Source organism: Scyliorhinus canicula, chromosome 19, assembly GCF_902713615.1.
Source record: "Scyliorhinus canicula chromosome 19, sScyCan1.1, whole genome shotgun sequence".
Taxonomy (NCBI): Eukaryota; Metazoa; Chordata; class Chondrichthyes; order Carcharhiniformes; family Scyliorhinidae; genus Scyliorhinus; species Scyliorhinus canicula.
In genome coordinates this window covers 92,027,292-92,048,949 of record NC_052164.1, presented here as the reverse complement: position 1 = coordinate 92,048,949, position 21,658 = coordinate 92,027,292, and the positions used below count along the sequence as shown (strand labels likewise).

The following is a 21,658-nucleotide window of genomic DNA, read 5'->3' as shown; positions in this document are numbered from 1 at the left end:
AGCTGTATTTAATTTCATGCAAGCCTTATTTACTTTCATAACACTTCACTTTTTTTGTCCCTACTTTCCATTCTAAGGGGATTGAACTCTGCTGCACTATGGTTTCCACTGCAGCTTCATTCAAGTGGCTGTTTCCCATGACTGAGACTGTGTGCTAAGTGTCGGCAGCCAATTCATGGCTGGAATATTCATGAGGAACTGAGTTGGGTCCTGACACCGACGTACACAGGAGCAGGAAGCACTGGCTTGCCATCAGAAACAGGAAGCCGGGTCGATCCCCTCTTTTACCCAAGGAGACCCGAGACATTTCTAACACCCGACACGAAACAGAGGGGAGGGAATGACTGCACAGGCAGAATGACAGAATCTTGGGCGCGATTCCTCGCTCCCGGGAAAAATCGTGAAGGCCGTTGTGAACTCGGCCGAGTTTCACGACGGCCTCGGAGCCTGCTCCTCTCACCGAATTCACCCCCACCCGGGGGGGCTAGGAGCGGCGCTCTGTTATTCTCGGCCGCCGGGCGAAGGCGGTACGCCGAGAATGACACGACGGCGGCGCCTATGTGACGTCAGCTGTGCATGCGCAGGTTGGTTCCAACCCGCGCATGCGCGGCTGACGTCACGACGGCTGACAGCTCCAACCCGCGCATGCGCGGTGGCCGTCTTACCCCTCAGCCGCCCCGCAAGACGTGGCGGCTTGATCTTGTGGGGCGGCGGAGGGGAAATAGTGCATTCGATTGAGACACCGGCCCGACAATCGGTGGGCACCAATCACGGGCCTGTCCCCTCCCGAGCACAGTCGTGGTGCTCATTCCCCACCAGGCTCCCTACAAGCCCCAAAACGGGGTCACTTTTAAGTACAGATATGTCTCTATGCTAATGGAAGATGAAGGCAAAGGATGAAAAACTGAAAGCAGGAATTTGAAACATGATGAAACACCTCAAAGAATCAGTTATGTTGTGGAAAGGAAATTGTCCAAGATTTCTTGCAGCTGCTTCCATTATGACTGAGATGGTAACTGCAGTGCCACATGATGTAGAACTGAGGAACACTGACATGGATCATCAATTGTTTGATTGCTGATTCGGTCCTAGTTGTGAGCAGGCCATTGAACGTTCCTCGACTTGCAAGGGGGGAAGAAGTCAGTCGGGGTTCCTGATGATGATGATGATATTAAAGTGGAGTGTCATGTCACTTTAGGGGGCTCCTTGGGAGTTCCAACTAACCCTTCCAAAGTCTCTAATCCAAGAAAGTCAAGTGCCTGAGAGATATCTGCAATAGGAGTATGGACGAGCCAGAACTAAATAATAACCGTGTACATTGGTGGGGAAACCAGGTCAACATCTTTGCGTATGGAACACAACTACTGGCAGCACCACAACCTCAACCGAGGCACTGCAACCCCCCCCCCCCCCCCCCCCCCCAACTTCACACCCCACGTGTTCTGGCCCCAAAATCACTGAATCAAGGCCCATTTAGTTTTAATGGAATGAAGAAATGCGATGGAGATCCTGGACTCGTGCTTATTTTTTGGAAAGTTAGCTCAATCTATAACCATAAAAGCCTGGTACTTTTCCCAACTTGAAGTATGATTGTGCACTTTCTCGGGACAATAGAGGTTCCAAATCTGATCTACCTTTCTTGGAAGTCCATGGGCTGGATTCTCCGCCCCGCCACATTTCTGCTTCGACCCGCCGGCAGGATTCTCCGTTACAGGCCTGCCCGCTGATTGGTGGGCCCCGAACACGGGCCAGGCCACCCCGGGGTCAGATCGCCCCGCGCACCCCACGGGACCCCGGAGCCCGCCCGCGCCGCCAATCCCGCCGGTACCAGAGGTGGTTTAAACCACGCCAGCAGGAAAGGCCTGCGAGCGGCTGGACTTTGACCCATCGTGGGCCAGAGAATCGCCGTGGGTAGCCCACTGACCGGCGTGGCGCAATTCCCGCCCCCGCCGAATCTCAGGGGGCGGAGAATTCGGGACACGGCGGGGCCGGGATTGACGCCGGCCCCGGGCGATTCTCCGACCCCCAGGGCCCAGGAATTCCGCCCCATGTCTTCATCTGTCCAGACCCCAAATTCTGAAATTCTCTCCCTACACTTTTCCGAAACCATTTTCCTCTTTTAAGACACAGGATATACCATTCAAGAATCAAGCCCAATTCGGTATTGGACCCCAGTTGCTTCGAGATGAAATCTGTTGCAGAATTCCTCTCATCGTAGCTTCGGGTTCTCCCAAGCTAATGTTCAACATCTCTGGTTTAAACAGTAATCGCATTACATGAAAAATACCACACCTGCATAAGGCTACCTTTCTTTCCAAAAAAGAAATTGCGTTGCCACCTGAATGAGGTCACCAGAATGAGTGAATGAGGTCGACCAGGTGTGGTTGCCGCCGTCGTGAAACGGTCGCGAACGGCAGGCCGCTCGGCCCATCTGGGTCGGAGAATCGCCCGTCGCCGTGAAAAACGGCGAGCGGCGATTCTTCCGAGTGGGGGGTGGGAGAATTGCGGGGGGGCACCAGGGGATCGTGAAATTAGTCGGGAGGCCCTCCCGCGATTCTCCCACCCGGCGTGGGGAGCGGAGAATCGCGCCCCTTGTCTTTATGCACTGTCGCAACTTTGAAGGTTGGCTTGTCTGCAATTCAGATATGTTTGGATTAAAAATTATTTTTTTAAATGGTGGCCAGAGCTTTGTTGTCTTTCATGGAGCAGATGGGGGGAGTGGCTCAAATCGTCGGTACTTTTTGCACCCAGGTGATAAAGACTTTCGGTTTTTCTCACTTATTCACCAGGTATACTGTCGGATCGATTTTTTGGTGGTGATAGGTCTCTCCTCCCTTCAGTGGTGACGGCTGAGTACTCAGCAATCCTGATTTCGGACCATGCCCCGCACTTTGTTGATTTGGCACTCGGGTCAGGTGCCTCCCAACGCCCACCATGGAGGTTGGGCACAATATTATTAGTGGACAAGAGTTTATGAATGCGCGTCCACTGCCATTGGGAACGATGTAAAATTTAATAAAAGTGAGTCAATCCTATCTTCCAAGCTGCGGGAAGCCCTTAAGGTGGTCCTCCGGGGGAAGATTATCTCGTATAGAGCGCATCTGGTGAAGACAGCAAGGGTGGAGCAGGAGAAGCTGGTGGACCTCATTCTTGAGGTGGACCACAGTTCTCACTTGCCCTTACCACGGTATTGTTGGCAAGGAGGTAAAAGGCTGCAAACACAATTTGAGCCATTATCGACAGACAGAGCAGTGGGCCAGCCGCGATACTCGAGGGAAGTGTTTTATAAATACAGGGAGAAGGCCAGTTGCCTTTTTGGGGCTCACCGGCTTAAGCTGCAGGTGGCTTCTGGGAAATTGCACAACTCAAACGGTAGCCTGGTTTTTGCCCCTCCTCATATTGTGAATCTTTCTTTCGAGGCTTTAATAGATCGGAATCCCCGGTGGAGGGAACGGTCATGTCTGACTTTCTGGATACCTGATCCTTCCTAGCGGTGGAGTTCGAAAGCAGCGAGGAGTTGGAATCCCCATGGAGACTGGATGAAATTATAAAATGCATCGGTTTGATGCAGACTAGCAAACCTTTGGTCCAGGTGGTCTTCCCAATTAATTTTATAAGTAGTTCACGGAGCAGTTGGTGCCTCTAATTCTGGACATGTTTAATGATTCCTTATCCCAGAATTCATTGCCCTCTATCCTCACACATGCTCTTCTTCATCACCTGCTAAACGTTGTCCTCTTCCCCTCCCGTTGCCCAAATTCGAGGTGATTGTTTACCTGGATGCTGAAAAGGCATTTGGTAGAATGGAGTAGAAGTATCTGCTTGAGATTCTTGGGAGGTTTGGATTTGGCCACAAGTTTATTTCCTGAATTTGACTACTGTATACAGCCCCCACTGCTAGTGTTCATCGAATACCCTGGTTATTTTCGGCTGAAGAGGGGCATGAGACAGGGGTGTCCACTGTCTCCGTTTTTGTTTGCTTTGGCAATAGAACCATTCGCTATATAGCTGAGGTCCTCTATTAAGTGGAGTGGGACAAATGGGGGAGGGGTGGAGCATTAGGTATGCCTTTACGCTGCCAGTATTTTTGTCTCCTTCGCTGGTTACAAGTTGAACAAGAGTGAATGTTTCCTGGTCAACCCCCCCCCCCCCCCCCCCGCCCCCAGGGGGAGGCAAGCCCAACTGGAGACGTTACCCATGCGCCGTTCCAAATCTAGCCTTCGTTAACCAGGGGTCTGGATGGCCCACAATTGGGTCTCGCTTCATTAATTAAATTACACTAATCTGATTGACAGTGTTAAGTCAGATTTACAGAGATCAGATAATCTTCCCCGATCCTTGACAGGTAAGGTTAAGACTATTAAAATGAACCTGTTCCTGTGATCTTTATTCCTTTTTCAATGATTCCCCATTTTCTCCCAAAGTCCTTTATTATTAAAGTCAACACATTAATGTCCTCTTTTATCCAGGATGGTAAGACTCCAAGGATCCATGAGGCTTTGCTCCAAAGAGACAGACAATCGGGGGCCTGGCTTTACCCAATTTATTGTTTTACTATTGGGCAGCCAACACTGAGAAGATTTTTAAAAAAAATTTAGAGTACCCAATTCATTTTTTCCAATTAAGGGGCAATTTAGCATGGCCAATCCACCTACCCTGCACATCTTTGGTGTGTGGGGGCGAAACCTACGCAAACACTGGGAGAATGTGCAAACTCCACACGGGCAGTGACCCAGAGTCGGGATCGAATCTGAGACCTCAGTGCCGTGAGGCAGCAGGGTTACATATTCAGAAAATATTGCTGTGGTTCAGCAATTCTGGTTCCATAAGGGGACAAATGGAAGTGAGCCCCTGCACTGTTTCTCACCTTTCAAGAATAGTTACTGTGTCATTGCCTTTTTCTTGGTGGTCTCCGAATCCAGTGGTGGTTTCCACCCTGAGAATTTGGGAGCAGTTCAGGCAACATTTCAAGCTCTGTTCCCTGTCTTTGCAAGCTCCCATTTGCAACAGCCACCTTTTTCTACCAGCAGGTTTGGACTCAACGTTTAAGTCATGGGAAGGGAAGTGTCTTGAGAGATTTGGAGATCTGTTCGTGAAGGGGAGGTTTGCTAGTTTTTAGGAGTTGGCAGAGAAATTCCAATTGTCTGGCTCCAGTCTCTTCAGGTATTTTTCAGATTTGTAATTTTCCATGCAAGGATTTCCCCTCCTTTCCCTCAGCACCCACCCTCTTCTCTGTTGAGGGTGATTTTGTCTTTGACCACGAACATGGGCAGCACGGTAGCATGGTGGTTAGCATAAATGCTTCACAGCTCCAGGGTCCCAGGTTCGATTCCCGGCTGGGTCACTGTCTGTGTGGAGTCTGCACGTCCTCCCCGTGTGTGCGTGGGTTTCCTCCGGGTGCTCCGGTTTCCTCCCACAGTCCAAAGATGTGCGGGTTAGGTGGATTGGCCATGCTAAATTGCCCGTAGTGTCCTAATAGTAAGGTTAAGGGGGGGAGTTGTTGGGTTACGGGTATAGGGTGGATACGTGGGTTTGAGTAGGGTGATCATTGCTCGGCGCGACATCGAGGGCCGAAGGGCCTGTTCTGTGCTGTACTGTTCTATGTTCTATCTGATGAGAGGACTATTTTGGGCATATATGGCCATATCCTCTCAGAGGAGTCAGCTCCATGGAGTGAAGTGAGGATGAAACGGGAGGGTGAATTGGCTCCCATTCTGGATATGGAGGTGTGGAATGAAACCATTCACAGAGTCAACTCTTTTGTCTTCATGTGCTTAGCTAAGTTTGATTCACTGCATGGTGGTGCACATAGGGGCTGGTTTAGCACAAGGCTAAATAGCTGGCTTTGAAAGCAGACCAAGGCAGGCCAGCAGGACGGTTCAATTCCCATACCAGCCTCCCCGAACAGGCGGCGGAATGTAGCGACTAGGGGCTTTTCACAGTAACTTCATTTGAAGCCTACTTGTGACAATAAGCGATTTTCATTTCATTTTCATTTCATCTGAGTGAAGCCAGGATGAGTGGATTCTTCTCCAGGGTGGAGTGTAAGTGTGAACGCTGCTCTCAGGGGGCGGTTAACCACACTCATATGTCCCAAGTTGATAAGCTCCTGGCCTCTTTCTTTGACATCATGTCGGAGGTACTAAATATAGATTGGGATCCATGTCCGCTGGTGGCCATTTTCGGGACATCAGACTCCCCAAATCTTCAGCCGGGGCTGATGGCCTGAGTTTTGTTTTGTTGACAGCCCGGAGACGATCTGGACATCTCCTCCTCCGCCTAGTGCCTTGGCTTGGTTGGGTGACCTCATGCCTTTTCTACATTTCAAGAAGGTTAAGCACGCCACAAGAGCATTGGTGGAGGGGTTCTACCCAAGATGGCTGCCATAGATTTCCTTTTTTAAGGGGTTAGTCACTGTCAGCTGTTAAGTAGTTTCATTTAGATTTTGTTTAACACTAATATGTGCTTTTGCTTGTTTGTCTCTTTTTTCTATTATGTCATTTTGGTGAATTGTTTTGGATGGTTTTGTTCAATCTGAACATTTTTTAACAAACATTTAAAAAATATTTTTAAAATTCAAGCGTAGCATGAACAGAAATTAAAATTTATGCATGTGTTTCTTTCAAAAAGACCAAGGCTACATTAGTAAGCACTGCACACAAGGAAGGTTTCTACCTTACTAATTTAAAGAAAACTTCAGCATCAAATAATCGACAACAACATAATGAAAAGTAAATCAAGTTATTAAGGCACAAGTTAATACTTTGTGTTCCTCAACTTGCAATTTAACCTTAAGGGAAATTAACGAGCTATCCAACAGGAATAAGACCTTCAAGTTTGGGGAGAAGCTAATAAAATGCTGTAAATTATTAAGATAATAAATGAATGCTGAAGTAGAAAAGGTTAACAGGTGCACAAAAGCCTCCAGTGCAGGTGGTGAAAGCTGTCGAGATGATGATTAAATTAAAAAGGAGAATGGCACGCTCATTAAGTGACTGGGCAGGGTGTGGGAGGAACGAAACAGAGTGTTTTCATTGAAGAGTAATTGGATGAAATATCTCACAAGTCACTCTTCGACCTCGAGTCCTTGTGCTCAGTAAAGGATTGCAATCGTTCACTGCCAAGGATGGCAACATCGAAGCTTGAAAGCCCACTCCAATAAGCTTAGAACTGACAGTTCTCACTTTGAGATTAGTTGTTAAATTGACTACAGTATGATTTTCACGTTACAATCCCTCCAGGGTATATCCCCCTAATCGGATGGGTGAATTGACCCATGTATCATTGCAAATACTGATACATCCACATCCCCGCAATCTGATATTGTACAGTAATTCTCAACTGCAAATTCAAAACACTTTATAAAAAATAAACAGAAATCTCTAATTTCTGAGACAGGAAGGAGCAGAGCAGGTGAGATTTAGAACTTCATCATGATGCTCTGACTGAGAAGTTTAGAATGGTTGCAATGATTTTAACCAGTGCTGTAACTACCTGATAAGTCACACGCTACTTATTTTGGCTGGGGAAGAGGTGGAGGGGGCTGAGAAGCATAGTGCACACTTACTGGGACTTGAGATAACCGGCAGCTGTCAGGACCATGTAATTTTTAGTCTTCACAGATCATTTTAACTGAGCTGCATAATATTTCTCACATGATACAAGGGTTCCTACACAGACTACAGCAGAGACAGATCAGTTCAAAAAACTATTTTGTCTTGAATTCCCTCACACCACCACAAATGGGGGGGTGGGGGTGGAGGGAAAGAGGGTGCCTCAACTTCCACCTGGTATCCCCACCTTAAATCTACCCGTTTGCTTGGGTTGAAACCTGGCAAGCTTGCTTCATCTGATTAATCTGCGGACACCCCATGGTCACTGTGATTATGCCATTAATCACGGTCTGTCCTTTGTTGGTTCTTCACCACTCTGCCGCTCATTACAAGAACTTCAGTACTCATTCAGTGGAATATTTTTGCTGGCCATTTTCAGTTTGATCTAATATTTTAACAATCAAATAGCTCATGCCCTAAATGTCTCCCAGTTTGTTTTTTATAGACTGAAGTTTGTGTAAATCCCAGCACCAACACAATATTGCTTGCCAAAACTATTTGAGATTATTTGAGGGGGCAGCAGGGTAGCATGGTGGTTAGCATAAATGCTTCACAGCTCCAGGGTCCCAGGTTCAATTCCCGGCTGGGTCACTGTCTGTGTGGAGTCTGCACGTCCTCCCCCTGTGTGCGTGGGTTTCCTCCGGGTGCTCCGGTTTCCTCCCACAGTCCAAAGATGTGCGGGTTAGGTGGATTGGCCATGCTAAATTGCCCGTAGTGTCCTAATAAAAGTAAGGTTAGGGGGGGTTGTTGGGTTACGGGTATAGGGTGGATACGTGGGTTTGAGTAGGGTGATCATGGCTCGGCACAACATTGAGGGCCGAAGGGCCTGTTCTGTGCTGTACTGTTCTATGTTCTATAATTCTATTAGGACCGCCTGACGAATGCATTGCCAATCTTTGGCTCTCCAGTGTAGTCTTAGCCCAATTATCACAGGTAGGGGTGGATAAGAGACCTTGCTAAGAAAATGAACAAATTAGCCATATTACTGTGATGGGGATGACGTACTCAATTGGGTGCAGGGGAAGGCGGAAACTAAAATCAGCAGTGGGATCACTCTTTGTAGATTGTTTGATCACCATAACTTTCCTCCCCTTGTACCTCCCTATGGCCTGAGATGACACTTGCTGGATTCCATAGGTGTCATCGTACTTCTGGTATCTCAATGCCAATGCCTTGCAAGGCCAAATTTTCACAAATCAAGCAGGTTCTGGCCCTTAACCCACATGTTTTCTTGCAAGGGCCACATTTGCCAAAGTCATCACACTTCACTGTGAGTCTAGACTGATCCTTACCATGTTACTCGAAAGTGGCGGATTTGCAAGCAAATCAGACTTTGTTATCATTCAATGTCTGCCCACAGGCACACTTTCCAAGGCGTCAATGGACACTGATGGACAACAAACATCGTGGCTGATCTTTGAAAATGAAATGAGAAATGAAAATCGCTTATTGTCACAAGTCGGCTTCAAATGAAGTTACTGTGAAAAGCCCCGAGTCGCCACATTCCGGCGCTTGTTCGGGGAGGTTGGTACGGGAATTGAACCGTGCTGCTGGACTGCCTTGGTCTGCTTTCAAAGCCAGCGATTTAGCCCTGTGCCAAAATCTGCCCCTAGACCCGTCTTGAATCTAGGGTGCTAATGCTAAAACCTCTACCCTTGGATGAGGAAGGTTGGCAAAGGCCAAGGCAGGAAACTGCACTTTAATCGGGGTTTTCAAAGGTTTTCTGCAGTCGAGAACTGGACTGGATGGGGGCGGCAGTGTTGCTAAATATAGATGGAATAAACTTTCTAAAAATTAATTGAATTTTTTTCCTGGATTTCTATATGAACGGTTTCATAAGCAAATGATAATTTAGATTAGTCCTATAAAACACTCATTTCTGAAATCTGTTTTGCTGTTCTTAATAACTACACTGAATTTAAATTAACTGCAAGTCAGTTGCTGGTGAGGAATGAAATAAATGCCAGGCAATATCTTTGCTCTTTGTATTAACTTCAAGTCACATCCATGCATCTAAATGCTTTGATTTAAAAGGAATGCAGTCATTATTTTTTCATTAACAATTCTAAGAAATTAGATTCTGGTGAGATTGAAGTAATATCTGTTTACGCCATTATCAATTCCAAGAATGTTTGATTTAACCATGCATTTCCCCCTTCAATAAACGCAGTCATGAGCTTATTGCTTATGTTTCAATTATTGAAGTTTGATCAACTTTGACTCAAATTTATTCTATGTCAACTGCTGCAGGTTTCTGCACAGTGCAGACATTCTACTCGGAGAGATTTTGGCAGCAACGATACAACATGGGACATTTTACTAGTTTTGAATACAGTGATCGCACAGAAAATTGTGGTTGGAACAGTTGCCCATCCCTAACTGCACTGGAACTTAATGGCTTGCTAGGCTATTTCAGAGAGCGGTTAAGAGTCACATGTAGGCCAGACCAAGAAAGAATGGCAGATTTCTTTCCCTAAAGGGCATTTAAAAAAAATAATTGCAGGATATGGGCATTGCTGGCCAGACAGCATTTATTGCCCATCCCTAATTGTCCTTAAGGTGGTGGTGAGCTGCTTTCTTGAACTGGTGCAGTCCCTGAGGTGTGGGTACACTCACTGTGCTGTTAGGGAGGGGGTTTCAAGATTTTGACCCAGCAACAGTGAAGAAATGGCAATATATTTCCAAATCAGGTTGGGAAATGACTTGAAGGAGAACTTCCAGGTGGTTGTGTTCCCGGATATCTGCTGCCCTTGTCCGATCATGCATTTGGAAGGTGCTACTTTTTAAAAATATAAATTTAGAGAGCCCAATTAATTTTTTCCAATGAAGGGGCAATTTAGCGTGGCCAATCCACCTACCGTGCACATCTTTCAGTTGTGGGGGGCTAAACGCACGCAAACACGGGGAGAATGTGCAAACTCCACACGGACAGTAACCCAGAGCCAGGATCAAACCTGGAACCTCGGTGCCATGAGACAGCAATGCTAACCCCTGCGCCACCGTGCTGCCCCTGGAAGGTGCTACTTAAGGCTCTTTTGTGAGTTCCTGCAGTGCATCTTGCAGATGGCAGTGGAGGGAGTGAATATTTGTGGAAAGGGTGTCATTGCTGCTTTGTCGTAGGTGGGTGCCGAGCTTCTCGAGTGTTGTTGGAGCTGCACTCATCCAGGCAAATGGAGGGTATTTCATCACACTCCTGACCCACGCCTTATAGATGGTGAACAGACTTTAGGGGTCTGGAGGTGAGTTACTCATTGCAGGACTCACAGCATCTGACCTGCTCTTGTAACCACAGTATATATATATGGTTGGTCCAGTTCAGTTTCAGGTCGAAGATAAGCCTTGGGATAGTTGGGGATTCAGTGATGGTAATGCCATTGAATGGCAATGGTTAGATTCTTTCTTGTTGGAGCTGCCCATTGGCATTTTTGAGGCACAAATGCACTTTGCCACTTGTCAGCCCAAACCTGGATATTGCCCACGTCTTTCTGCCTTTGGGCATGGACTGCTTCAGTATCTGAGGTATCTCAAATGGAGCTGACCATTGTGCAATCATCAGCGAGCATCCCCACTTCTGACTTTGTTGATGAACCAGAATGTTTCACGGTCATCCTTGCCGAGACTAGCTTCAATTCCAGGTCTTTAAAACCTATTCACCGAGTTCAAATTCCATCAGCTGCCATGGTGGGATTTGAACCCAGGTTCCCAAAGCTTGGGTCCCTGGATTAATAGCCCACTGTCTCCATCTGTGCATTGGGTACGGAGGGATTGAAGAAAAGAAGGGAGAGCGGAGAGAAGCAACGCTGCTCGCTCAGCCAAGGGTAGCTCTCATGGCACCCTGACTGATTGGGAAGATTCATGTCAGAAGTCCACGGCGTTGTTTAAATTATTAAATTTTCCTGAAACGACACACTTGTACAACTATTACAGAAATAATCCCCCCCCCCCCCACCACCACCACCACAGAAACAGCCTACCCCCCTTGATTTACGCTGGGGTATTTTTGTCATACTTGTAGTTGGTATATTTTTAATGGATCCCTAATTAACAAGAGTGTTCTAATTGGTAAAACCCACAGGTCCAGGCAACCGGAGAGGAAATGATGGTAATATCATGAGACCCAGACTAATGCTCTGGATGCATGGGTTCAAATCCCACGAGTGGAACTTCAATTAATACATTAACTCAATTAATAAATCTGGAACTGGTCTTGTGACCATGAAGCTACTGTTATATCGGCAGCACGGTAGCATAGGTGGTTAGCACAGTTGGTTCACAGCTCCAGGGTCCTCGGTTCGATTCCTGGCTTGGATCACTGTCTGTGCGGAGTCTGCACCTTCTCCCCGTGTCTGCGTGGGTTTCCTCCGGGTGCTCCAGTTTCCTCCCACAGTCCAAAAGATGTGCAAGTTAGGTGGACTGGCCATGCGAAATTGCCCTTAGTGTCCAAAAGCAAAGTTAGGTAGGGTTACGAGGATACGGTGGAGGTGTGGGCCTGGGTGGGATGCTCTTTCCAAGGGATGGATGGTCTCGTAAATTCTACGATTCCTAAAAAAATTAAAACTGCGTGACAATCTCAATACTGGTTACCGTCACCAAGTGAACCTATTCTGCCTTTCTGAACTTTGGGGAGTGGGGGGATGGTGTGTGTGTGTGTGCGTGCGTGGAAGCATCAAGCCTGCAAATGCACTCATTAGTGCTGGTTCTGGAGAAGTGACAAGGGTAGAGTGTGCAGGAAATGGAGGGCAGCATTCTGTAAATGGATAGCAAATCCTCTTATTATCTTTCACAGGCAGAATGTCATGAATCCCTAGCCAGGAGGAAAGAGCCGTACACCAGGCTGCAATGGAATAGATTCAGTGGCAATTCTCTGCCAGGCAATTAACATGTTAAATCCTGCCACTGAGACTTCATTAGCAAGATGCTGTAACCGGGGCAGCTCCCAGGCTGGTATAAATCAGTTATTTTTTTTGTTGCCAAAATGTAGCTTGGAACGTTGGCAAAACTGAGCTTCAAACACTGGCGTTTGTACTTCTGTTCCTTTTCGGTCTTCTCTGTAATTAACAGTAATTTCTGTTTAGCTTCAAAACAGACACGCTTTATTTTTGCCCATTACGCCGGGTCAACCAGGTGAATTGTGAATAATTACAAAAATATTAAGAAACCTCAGGAGGGCAATGAAGTTTCATTTTAAAGTGGAGTCTTGGATTTTTTTTCCCACCCGTAAGAAACACGACCTGTTTATGTGCATGTCATTTGAGAGACAAGGGGACTAACTTGTGGGAAAACGAAATGTAATTTTTTTATTAAAGCCTCTGTTGTTTATGTTCTTTGGATTCAGTGCCAGGAGCCTCATCACAAGCTTATTTATGCCCATTTTCTTTCCACCTCCCCCCTCTTCTTTTCTGGAGCGTATTGCCATGGATGCAGCCAAGCCACCAGTTTCCAGCCTTGGCACGAAAATGCTCACATTTCTAGGACAGTTTGATTATTGCGCATCGAAGGATTCTCAGCCATGGCAGCCAACACAAACACGCCTGATGTTCGCCTCGCATGATGCACTTTCACAGTGTTGGAACGCCCGCATGGCAAAGCTGCCATCGTCCACAATCGGCACCGCTTATCGCTATATGCCCCAATTTGCCTCGTCACTCACTTCTTGGCGGTTGGTTTGCTTTTTTTCAGAAAAAAAATTGCTCCACTTCAGGGACGATGCCGGCAGGCTGCAAAGCTGGTTGGAACTGCCGAAGATTTCAGCAGCGCTGGGGCGCCACGGGGAGCTGCTGCTCCGCATACTAGCCCGATCCAGCCATGGATTAATGGACATCTCAGTGGAGTGTGTGGAGTTAAACTCCGGGTTTCAACTTTCTGAAGAGTTGTCAAGACTTAAGCAATTGGTATCTCCGCCTCGAACGTCTGGTTTATCTCAAGCACTTTTCATTTAGTTTCTTAATCTTATTAACTTGGTGCTGATGTGCAGAGTGCAGGAATTTAAATGCAGTGGACGCACATTTTCCAAACAGTATTTAAAATGATATATTTTTGAGAAGTGAGCCAAACAATTCACGATAATATGGGAGACTATTTTCTGCTCCCCCCCCCCAAGGTCTTTGCACATTGGGTATCATTATCAATGGACAGCACGGACAAAAAAAGAACCCCATAGTAGGCCTCTACCAATTATAGCTCATAAATAAGTCACAAGTGGAAACCAGGTGACTGACCCACAGATATATTACCCTCTGGTCCTCAGGGGGGGGGGGGGGGGGGGGGTTGTGGGTGCTAATCCATCATGTGAGGTGTTGGATCATCAAACATTGCGCCAACTGGGCTGTCTTTTTTTTCAGCGCACAGGAAGTAAACACATTTCCATTGGCCAGGCATTGTTGCACATCAACAAAAATCCCACAATCTCAACTTTATCAAGACGGCATCTGGTTAGTTGAACTCTTATCTATAAATGCAGAGCAAATTAATAACTCTTTTTCAAAGTCCAAGTACAATCTATTTAAATCAGAACCTCACCTGATCTGGAGCTACAAGGATTCACAAGTTAAAATTTCATTCTGAGCGGCTGAATAGCACAATTAGTAAGCAGCAAAATTATGCACAGATTAGGAGGAGTTAAAAAAAAAACACAGGCCTACCTCCCACAGACACACCAAAATTAGACTAAACAGCTGTGGACTAATAACACAAGCAGTGTGTGCATAAAACATTGTGCTGTTTCTGAAAATAATAAATGTTATCCAAAGTGGCAAAACAGGCCTTGGAGCAAGGTATTCAGGTGCAGCCTTTTGTTCAGCATCATTTTGGGAAGGGACAATAGAACAATTGATGCCATACACTCAAGGTGAATGGGAATGAAGGCAAAAAATGCTGCAAGTCAATGACCCTCTCTCCCTCCCACAGGTAAAGTGCAGCATCACGTTGGTGTCTGTGTGACGCTGTTAAATCCATGTCAACTGCCACCAGAACTGCGATCTACACTCACAAAGATTACTGGCACGCCAGCTAACCCTGGGATTTTTTTTGTGTGTAAGGAAGACACTGCGGAAAAACAGCTGACTTTTAAATCCAACTATAATGAATAGATTTATTCAAATATTAATACGTTGCCATTGACGACGAAACATCTTATAATCCCCTTGCCAGATGTTTCTCCATTCATTGAGTGGCATGATGAATGGCAAACTTGTTTATTCTTGACATTGGTTCACTGTATCAGTGACAAATGTGCACATTATATGAAAATTATTAATAGCTAATCTTCAGCTAGCTCCAAAAGAGTTGCTGATTCTAAAGTCCTGAAAACCTGGTGAAATCTGTTTTACAACACTGATGGTTAAAATTTATTTCTGTTTAATGACAAAAAGTGTGGGGGGGGGGGTGCGGGAAAGAGGGGGAAGAGTTACTATGGATAGTTACCATCTCTATTCAAACAACACTTGAGAATAATTCCTTTAAAACAAATGTGAAAAATCATTTTATTTTAATAAGTCCTCCGATTTGCAAATAATTTCTCTTCATCTTTCTAACCCAGTTAGTAATCTGCAGTCAAATATTAGGCTATGGAGTAAAGCTAAGGTTAGTGCAATGACTATTAAGGAGCTCATTGTTGTATCATTAAATAGTTGCACTGGTCTTCAATGCAGTCCACAGCTTCTAGCAATAAGGGGGAAATGGTAGAGACATGCAACTTTGACAAAGCCTGCCATGAGCTTCAAATGTAGGAGAATCAGACGTCAGCTATTGATTCAGCCTAACTAACATTCAGAAACAGCTTTTACCAAAGGTGCAAAGTCAGTAGCTTATTTAGAGAGCAACGGCAGCTTTTTTTTTGTTCTGCGCCGTCGCAATTTTTGTCTTTCCTTTTGGGGATTAATGGGGAAGTGTTAGAAAGATTGGCAGTATGCTCAACAACCTGTTGAACGAGGTCATGAATACCCTCTACCATGACCAAGTCCTCGTGTGGGACTTGAACCCTCAGCTTCTAGTTCACAAGGGCAGAGCACCACCCATTGATCCACAAGACCCCCAACTGAGCCAGTGACAGACTGCAGTCTGCATAGGTGGAACTAGATATCTCTTGGAGGCAGTCTCCCAACTCTTGGCCCTCATATTGGGTGGCCTGTACTGGTTGCCCAGGGCAAACACAAATTTTACAATTTCCAATATTGGGAGAGAGTAGAAGATCCAGTCAATTCTTCAACAATAGAAAATGTAACTAGCTATCTTTAGCTGGAATTGTGCCTTTTCTTCTTTGGACAAGAAAGCAGAGGTGGCAGTATAATTTAGATCTGTCGGACATTACAAATGTGATTAATCTTAGTTTCAGAACTGTTGTTTATAAAATCAAAGGTTTATTTATTTAAAGATCAACTTGTGTCCTGACTCAGGGCAGAACTGAGATAAGTTTGACAAATCCATCATTCCAAGTAAAATATAAAGAACAAAAAAAGATAGAAATAACAGAGTAAAATGCTGCCCCATGATCTTTACATTTTCAAGGTTCAAAGTTTAATAGTCATTGTCGTTTATTTGCTGTACGATGAAATAAGGCATTGGACTATTCTTAAAACTATTGCATTTTAATTTAGTGAGTTGCTTTGATTCATTGCTGATAGTCACCAAGAGATTTATCTGTGGGTAACAAGTCAGTGACCTTGCGAAAGAATGCAGAGTTGATTGTGTCGGTTCTTTGAGTGACTCCAGGCCCACAATCGCAGTACCTATGGTAATTGGCTCCAATAATGGCTTTGCAAGCTCTCTTCTGAACACTGCTTTGCACTGCTGCTTTGTCATTTGATTAAATGCGGACATTTCGCGAGGCAGGGTAAAAAAAATTGAAAGCCCAAAGAGGTCAATAGTTCAAAAAGAGAAGAAATTCAACATTGCATGAACCAGACTGATGTGAAATCAAAGAGCAGGCCCAGCACTCGGATGCACCTGACCCAACCTCGCCGCCCAAGACCCGCCTTGCCACAAAAATAAAAACGAACCGACTAAATAAACATCAAGTTTTACCAACCGTGAGCTGATGGTTCTGTCGTCGGCGATGTGGCTACACACAGGGAACAGATGATTTGAGGAAGGGAAGAAACAGAAGGAGCAGCATGCACAGGAATGGGAAAAATGGAATAAAAACGTAAACAAGCATTCAAGAAATTCCATGACAACAAGCAACAATTAGATTGTTAAAAAATTTCTCAACAAGTGGGGGTGTGGGTGGGGTGGGATGTGGGTGGGGGCAGGATCTCAAAGCTGTAAATAAAAAGAAGCCAGTGAATGATCATCTCATCTTAAAAAGATCCAGTCACATGTTACGCTAAACTGCAGTTGTCAAGGCAACAATGATTAATAATGGTCGCGGTGATTACATTAAAACCAGCAGAGCGGCACAAACGTCAAATCAAATCACTTCTCATTCAACATTCCAGTTAAAATGCAGCCCTTTCATTTGAAAGGAAAGCCCAAAGAATGGGCAGCTACGGCCATTTCCTCAACATCTTGGGCCTCCACACGTGGCGAGGAACTGCATTTCATCAGAAATTGATGGTAGATTTGGAATCAAGTTGACTGGCAGGCGGGCAAATGTGGCGATATTCCAGCACACTGCGGATCGGGGGGGGGGGGGGGGCAGTAAATTTTATAGTTTAGTTAAGGCAAGTCACTGTGCAAACAACGAACACCAGGAAGCTTAAAGGTTTAATGCTCCTAAGTGATCAAGTGCATATTTAAAAATATTTCTTTCCCTCCGAATTAAATTTTTCTTAATGATGAAGAATAATTTGAAAGCTGGGCAGGACAATTACACGTTTAGTTGGCTTTCTACCTCAATGTTGTCTCCCTAGAATTGAGAATAAATAGAGCAAATTGGATCACGGCACTTTACTAAAACAAATGCTGCATTCAGCAATATTTGGAATTTCTCACGTTTATTTTTCTACACTAGATTTTAATCAGTCCTATCCTGCTGATAATGTCCTACTCGCTGACAGGTGGCCTGATGCAAGAAGACTGCTTTCAATGACGAGTCAAATCTATTCACCCTCTCCAATTGTGTATCACTTCATTTAAAGATGTTAGGAGAAAAGGAATCCATTCAAACACTACTTTGAACAATAACTTATTGCAGCTTTAATTCAATGAGGCAGATGCTGACTCAGATCAATTTTTGCCAGGCTGGTTAGATAAAGTTTCTTGAGCTATGGGATTACAAATTGATGGAACAGTTATTCATCGCTGTGTTAGCTCCAAGGTCCATATAGATTTCAAGCGTACACATAAATCGTTCTTTAAAAATCTAGGTTATAGGTTACTTTTTCCAGTTACAGCTACAAATCACAAAACTGCCAATTAACTTTATTGGGCAAATTTAACAAACGTGGACAAAGTCCCAGGCGAATACAATCTTCTGAATCCTCTCCCAGAGAATAACGAAGACCACCAGTCTTTTCACTTCCTCACCTTTGGCCTCTTGAACGTTTTCTGCTTTGCTCTAGCCTACAAGAGGTTGAAGAAAGGGAGGTCTGCTTTGGTTTCAAAAGGACTACCTTCTGTTGGTTGCTGCCACCTCAGAAGAGGGCAGGGGAGGGGAGCGAGGACAGGAGCAAATGTCTATGTGTGTTTGAGTGTGTGTGTGCAGTTGGGCAGGAAGAAAACTGAATTTTAAAGTTAACATCACCAGAGTGTCTGGTTCAGCTCAGGCAAACTGCCTGGGCGAAGACTATAAAGCAGGAGATGGTTGACACTGCCTGGTCAGTTCACCTACACAGGAACATGAGGCAGCTATTTAGCCCTTCACACTTGTTCTCCCCCCCCCCCCCCCCCACCCCACTCCCTCCCCCTCATTTTTTGACCAGTGATTCACCTCCATACACCTGTTTTTCCCTATTTCCTTCAGTAACCTTCTCAATTTTAGAATTCATGATTGGCCCAGCATCATTTGCCATTTGTTGAAGAGGATCCAAACATATATTATTTTTTTCATGTCGTGGAGTTTCCTCATTTCAATCGTAGAATTTACAAGCAGGAGGCGGCTATTCGGCCCATCGAGTCTGCACCGGACCTTGGAAAGAGCACCCCACTTAAGCCCACGCTGCCACCCTTTCCCTGTAACCCAGCAGCCCCATTTAACCTTTTTTTTTGGACACTAAGGGCAATTTAGCATAGCCAATCCACCTAACCCACACTTCTTTGGACTGTGGGAGGAAACCGGAGCACCCGGAGGAAATCCACGCAGGCACAAGGAGTACATGCAGACTCCGCACAGACAGTGACCCAAGCCCGAATCGAACCTGGGACCCTGGAGCTGTGAAGCAACTGTGCTAACCACTGTGCTGTCATGCTGCCTCATCCTCATCGGTCTGGTTCTAAGTTCGAGGCTGCGTCCTCTAGTTCCAGAAATATCTGCGTGTCTGTTGCCCTTACTGTCATAAAGATGCCAATTAAATCACCCCTTAACCTTCTAAATTGCAGGGAATACAAACCTGCTTTTGTAATCTCTCCCTGTATCGTAGCCCTCGGGGGTCCAGGTGCCATTGCAGTAAATCTGCACTGCAGTCCCTGCAAGGCTAATGCATCCTTCCAAAACGTGGTGTCAAAACTGGTGAAGGAAGTTACGGTCCATCATCCCTCTACTGGTTCACTGCAGTTCCTACCATATCCAGTCCGGCTGGGATCCTTCTGATCCCATCCTCATACCTTTCTGGGGACAAGGAGCCCTTTCCTCCCACTGAACAAATAATAGCAGTCAGCTGGCCACTTGATAGCCGGCAGCTAATTAAATTGACTGGCCCTCGATGAGAAGATATTCTTTGCCCATACGCATTAGATGGTGAATTTATGCAATGAATGAAGTTCTCCAAATAATCCCTTAAATTATGGGCACAGCTCAGTTTAACCCAGACTCAGGGAGGGAAAAGAAACCACTGAGCAGTTTCTCTCCACTTCTGACACAGCAGTCCGATGTCTTCTATGGTGATATAACAATATGATAAAGCAAAATGTTTTTGCCTGACGTTGCACTGTTTGCTAGATAAGTGGAAGCATTGAAAGCACTTCTTTTGTTGTTGTCGATAAAAAGCCTCCACATTGATCGTGGACAAATTTCGGGCAAACGCATTCACCATTTTGTGCCATTGTGCAATTCCAAAGGAAGGTGGTGGGGTCGGGGGTGGGGGGGGGGGGGGGGGGGGGGGGGGGGGGGATTTGGAATAATCTAGAAGGGTTCTGCTCCATTGTAATAAAGATAGAATATGTTTTACTCAGTTGTGTTTGGTTAAGTGAAGGATGATCAAATAAAATGACAATGTCCTGCAGAATACTGCTACTGGAGTGGACTTTTCTCTCTGCATTTACAACACCCATGCAAAAGGAACAATTTAATGAAATATTAGGCTAAAAAGCTAATGTTTTCAACAGTTAAAATCCAAGTGGAAAATAAGGTTCATGGGAGATATGAGTTTGACATAAAATATCAAAATGGGCCAGAATGAAACCTGCATCTCCCAAAACAGTGTGATTTTGCACAGAAATGGCATTTAATTTACAATCATACAGATCATAGAATCACTGCAATGCAGGAGGAGGCCATTTGGTCCATCAGGTCTGCAACAACCATCTGAAAGGGCACCCTACCTAAATTCAAGCCCCCTTAACCCAGTAACCCCACCTAACCTTTTGGACACTAAGGGACAATTGATCCAATCCGCCTAACCTGGACATCTTTGGACTGTGGGAGGAAATTGCAGCACCCGGAGGAAACCCACGCAGACACGGGGAGAACGTGCAGATTGCGCACAGACAGTGACCCGAGGCCACAATTGAACCCTGGAGCTGTGAGGCAGCGGTGCTAACCACTGTGCCCCCATGCCGCCCAGATATTCAGTGTGGTTTCAAACACATCACTTTTCAAAAGTGTGAAGAGATGAAATTAACCAATTCAGGTGAAAACTGGAATTCTTTTTTGGGTAACAAACTGATGGCAAACCAACGGCAATTGGGGCATAATTGTTAATCGCTCAGTGATGCTGTTTCCACAGATCAACATGATCTACCTTGGCAGCGGGGGGGAAAAAACGAGGGGGAAAAAGAGGCTGATACTAAACTGATTGCTCTGATAGGATTCTGTTTATTGCTTTAAAAAAAATGCTTTAAATGGATGATAGGAAATGGCTGTCCACGTTTAGCTGAAAATTTATCTTGCTTTGAGAGCTATTCTTAAATTTTATGTCACATGACCACATGCTGCATATTCCAAAAGCAATGCATGACAATGCACAAAAAGTGAATAAATTTAATAGTAGATTCTTTACCTAGTAGATTGTAATAACTTTTATTGAGTATGCCAAGATATTGGCCCTCAGCTTTGAAGGGATAAGAGATTTTTTAGCAATGAAGCATTAAGGTGAAAGCTAATTATGGTGTGTGCGGGTCCATTATTGCACTCACATTTTCAAAATCAGTTCAATAACTGGCAGAGATACTGGCTATATAGGATTAACTGCAGAAATCCTTCTTAACCATCAGACACTGATGAGATTAATTTTGACATTTGTATTTGATTCAGAGCTGATTTAAGCATTTTAAATGAGAAGGAAAATATGTAAGGATTGGGGAAAGATTATGGCAAATGTAAATTGCTGTTATCTACATAGATTGAAAACCAAGGAAACCTACTACTTTGCTAAAGGTATTTTTAATATAAATGCCCTCAGTGCCATGTTTGGCAGCCACTAAGCTTTGAAGGCATCAGAAAATGCTTACAGCAGGAACTGTACACGTCCATTTGCTTTCTGTTACAGAACAGCAATAGGAAAGTGATGAGTTTTTCATGCGGCAGTGCAGACTCGATGGGCTGAAGGGCCTCTTCTGCACTGTGTTCTTCTGTGATTCTGAAGAATTTGGAACAGGAGCAAACACAGGTGGTTCTAGAAATGCTCAGCAGGTGTGAACGTCTCTAAAGAGAACCTGCTTCAGGTGTGGCCCCTTCAACCGGTGATATAAAGTGGCTAGGGATGGCATAGGGAATATCAGCTACTGCTCCC

At 45.2% G+C, this 21,658-nt stretch overlaps 1 protein-coding gene across 5 annotated transcripts in view; it reads right to left on the bottom strand.

Moving 5' to 3' along the window:
* The window catches only part of LOC119953880 (cell adhesion molecule 1-like), a 427,713-nt gene that overhangs the window by 20,857 nt on the left and 385,198 nt on the right, over positions 1–21,658 (bottom strand). For 3 of the 5 annotated variants that reach the window (XM_038778495.1, XM_038778498.1, XM_038778496.1), the window contains one exon: positions 16,639–16,671. The exons of the other annotated variants lie outside the window; for them this stretch is intronic. In XM_038778495.1, the coding sequence (XP_038634423.1) occupies positions 16,639–16,671 (33 nt within the window). The remainder of the gene's footprint in view (positions 1–16,638; positions 16,672–21,658) is intronic. 5 annotated transcript variants of the gene reach the window in all.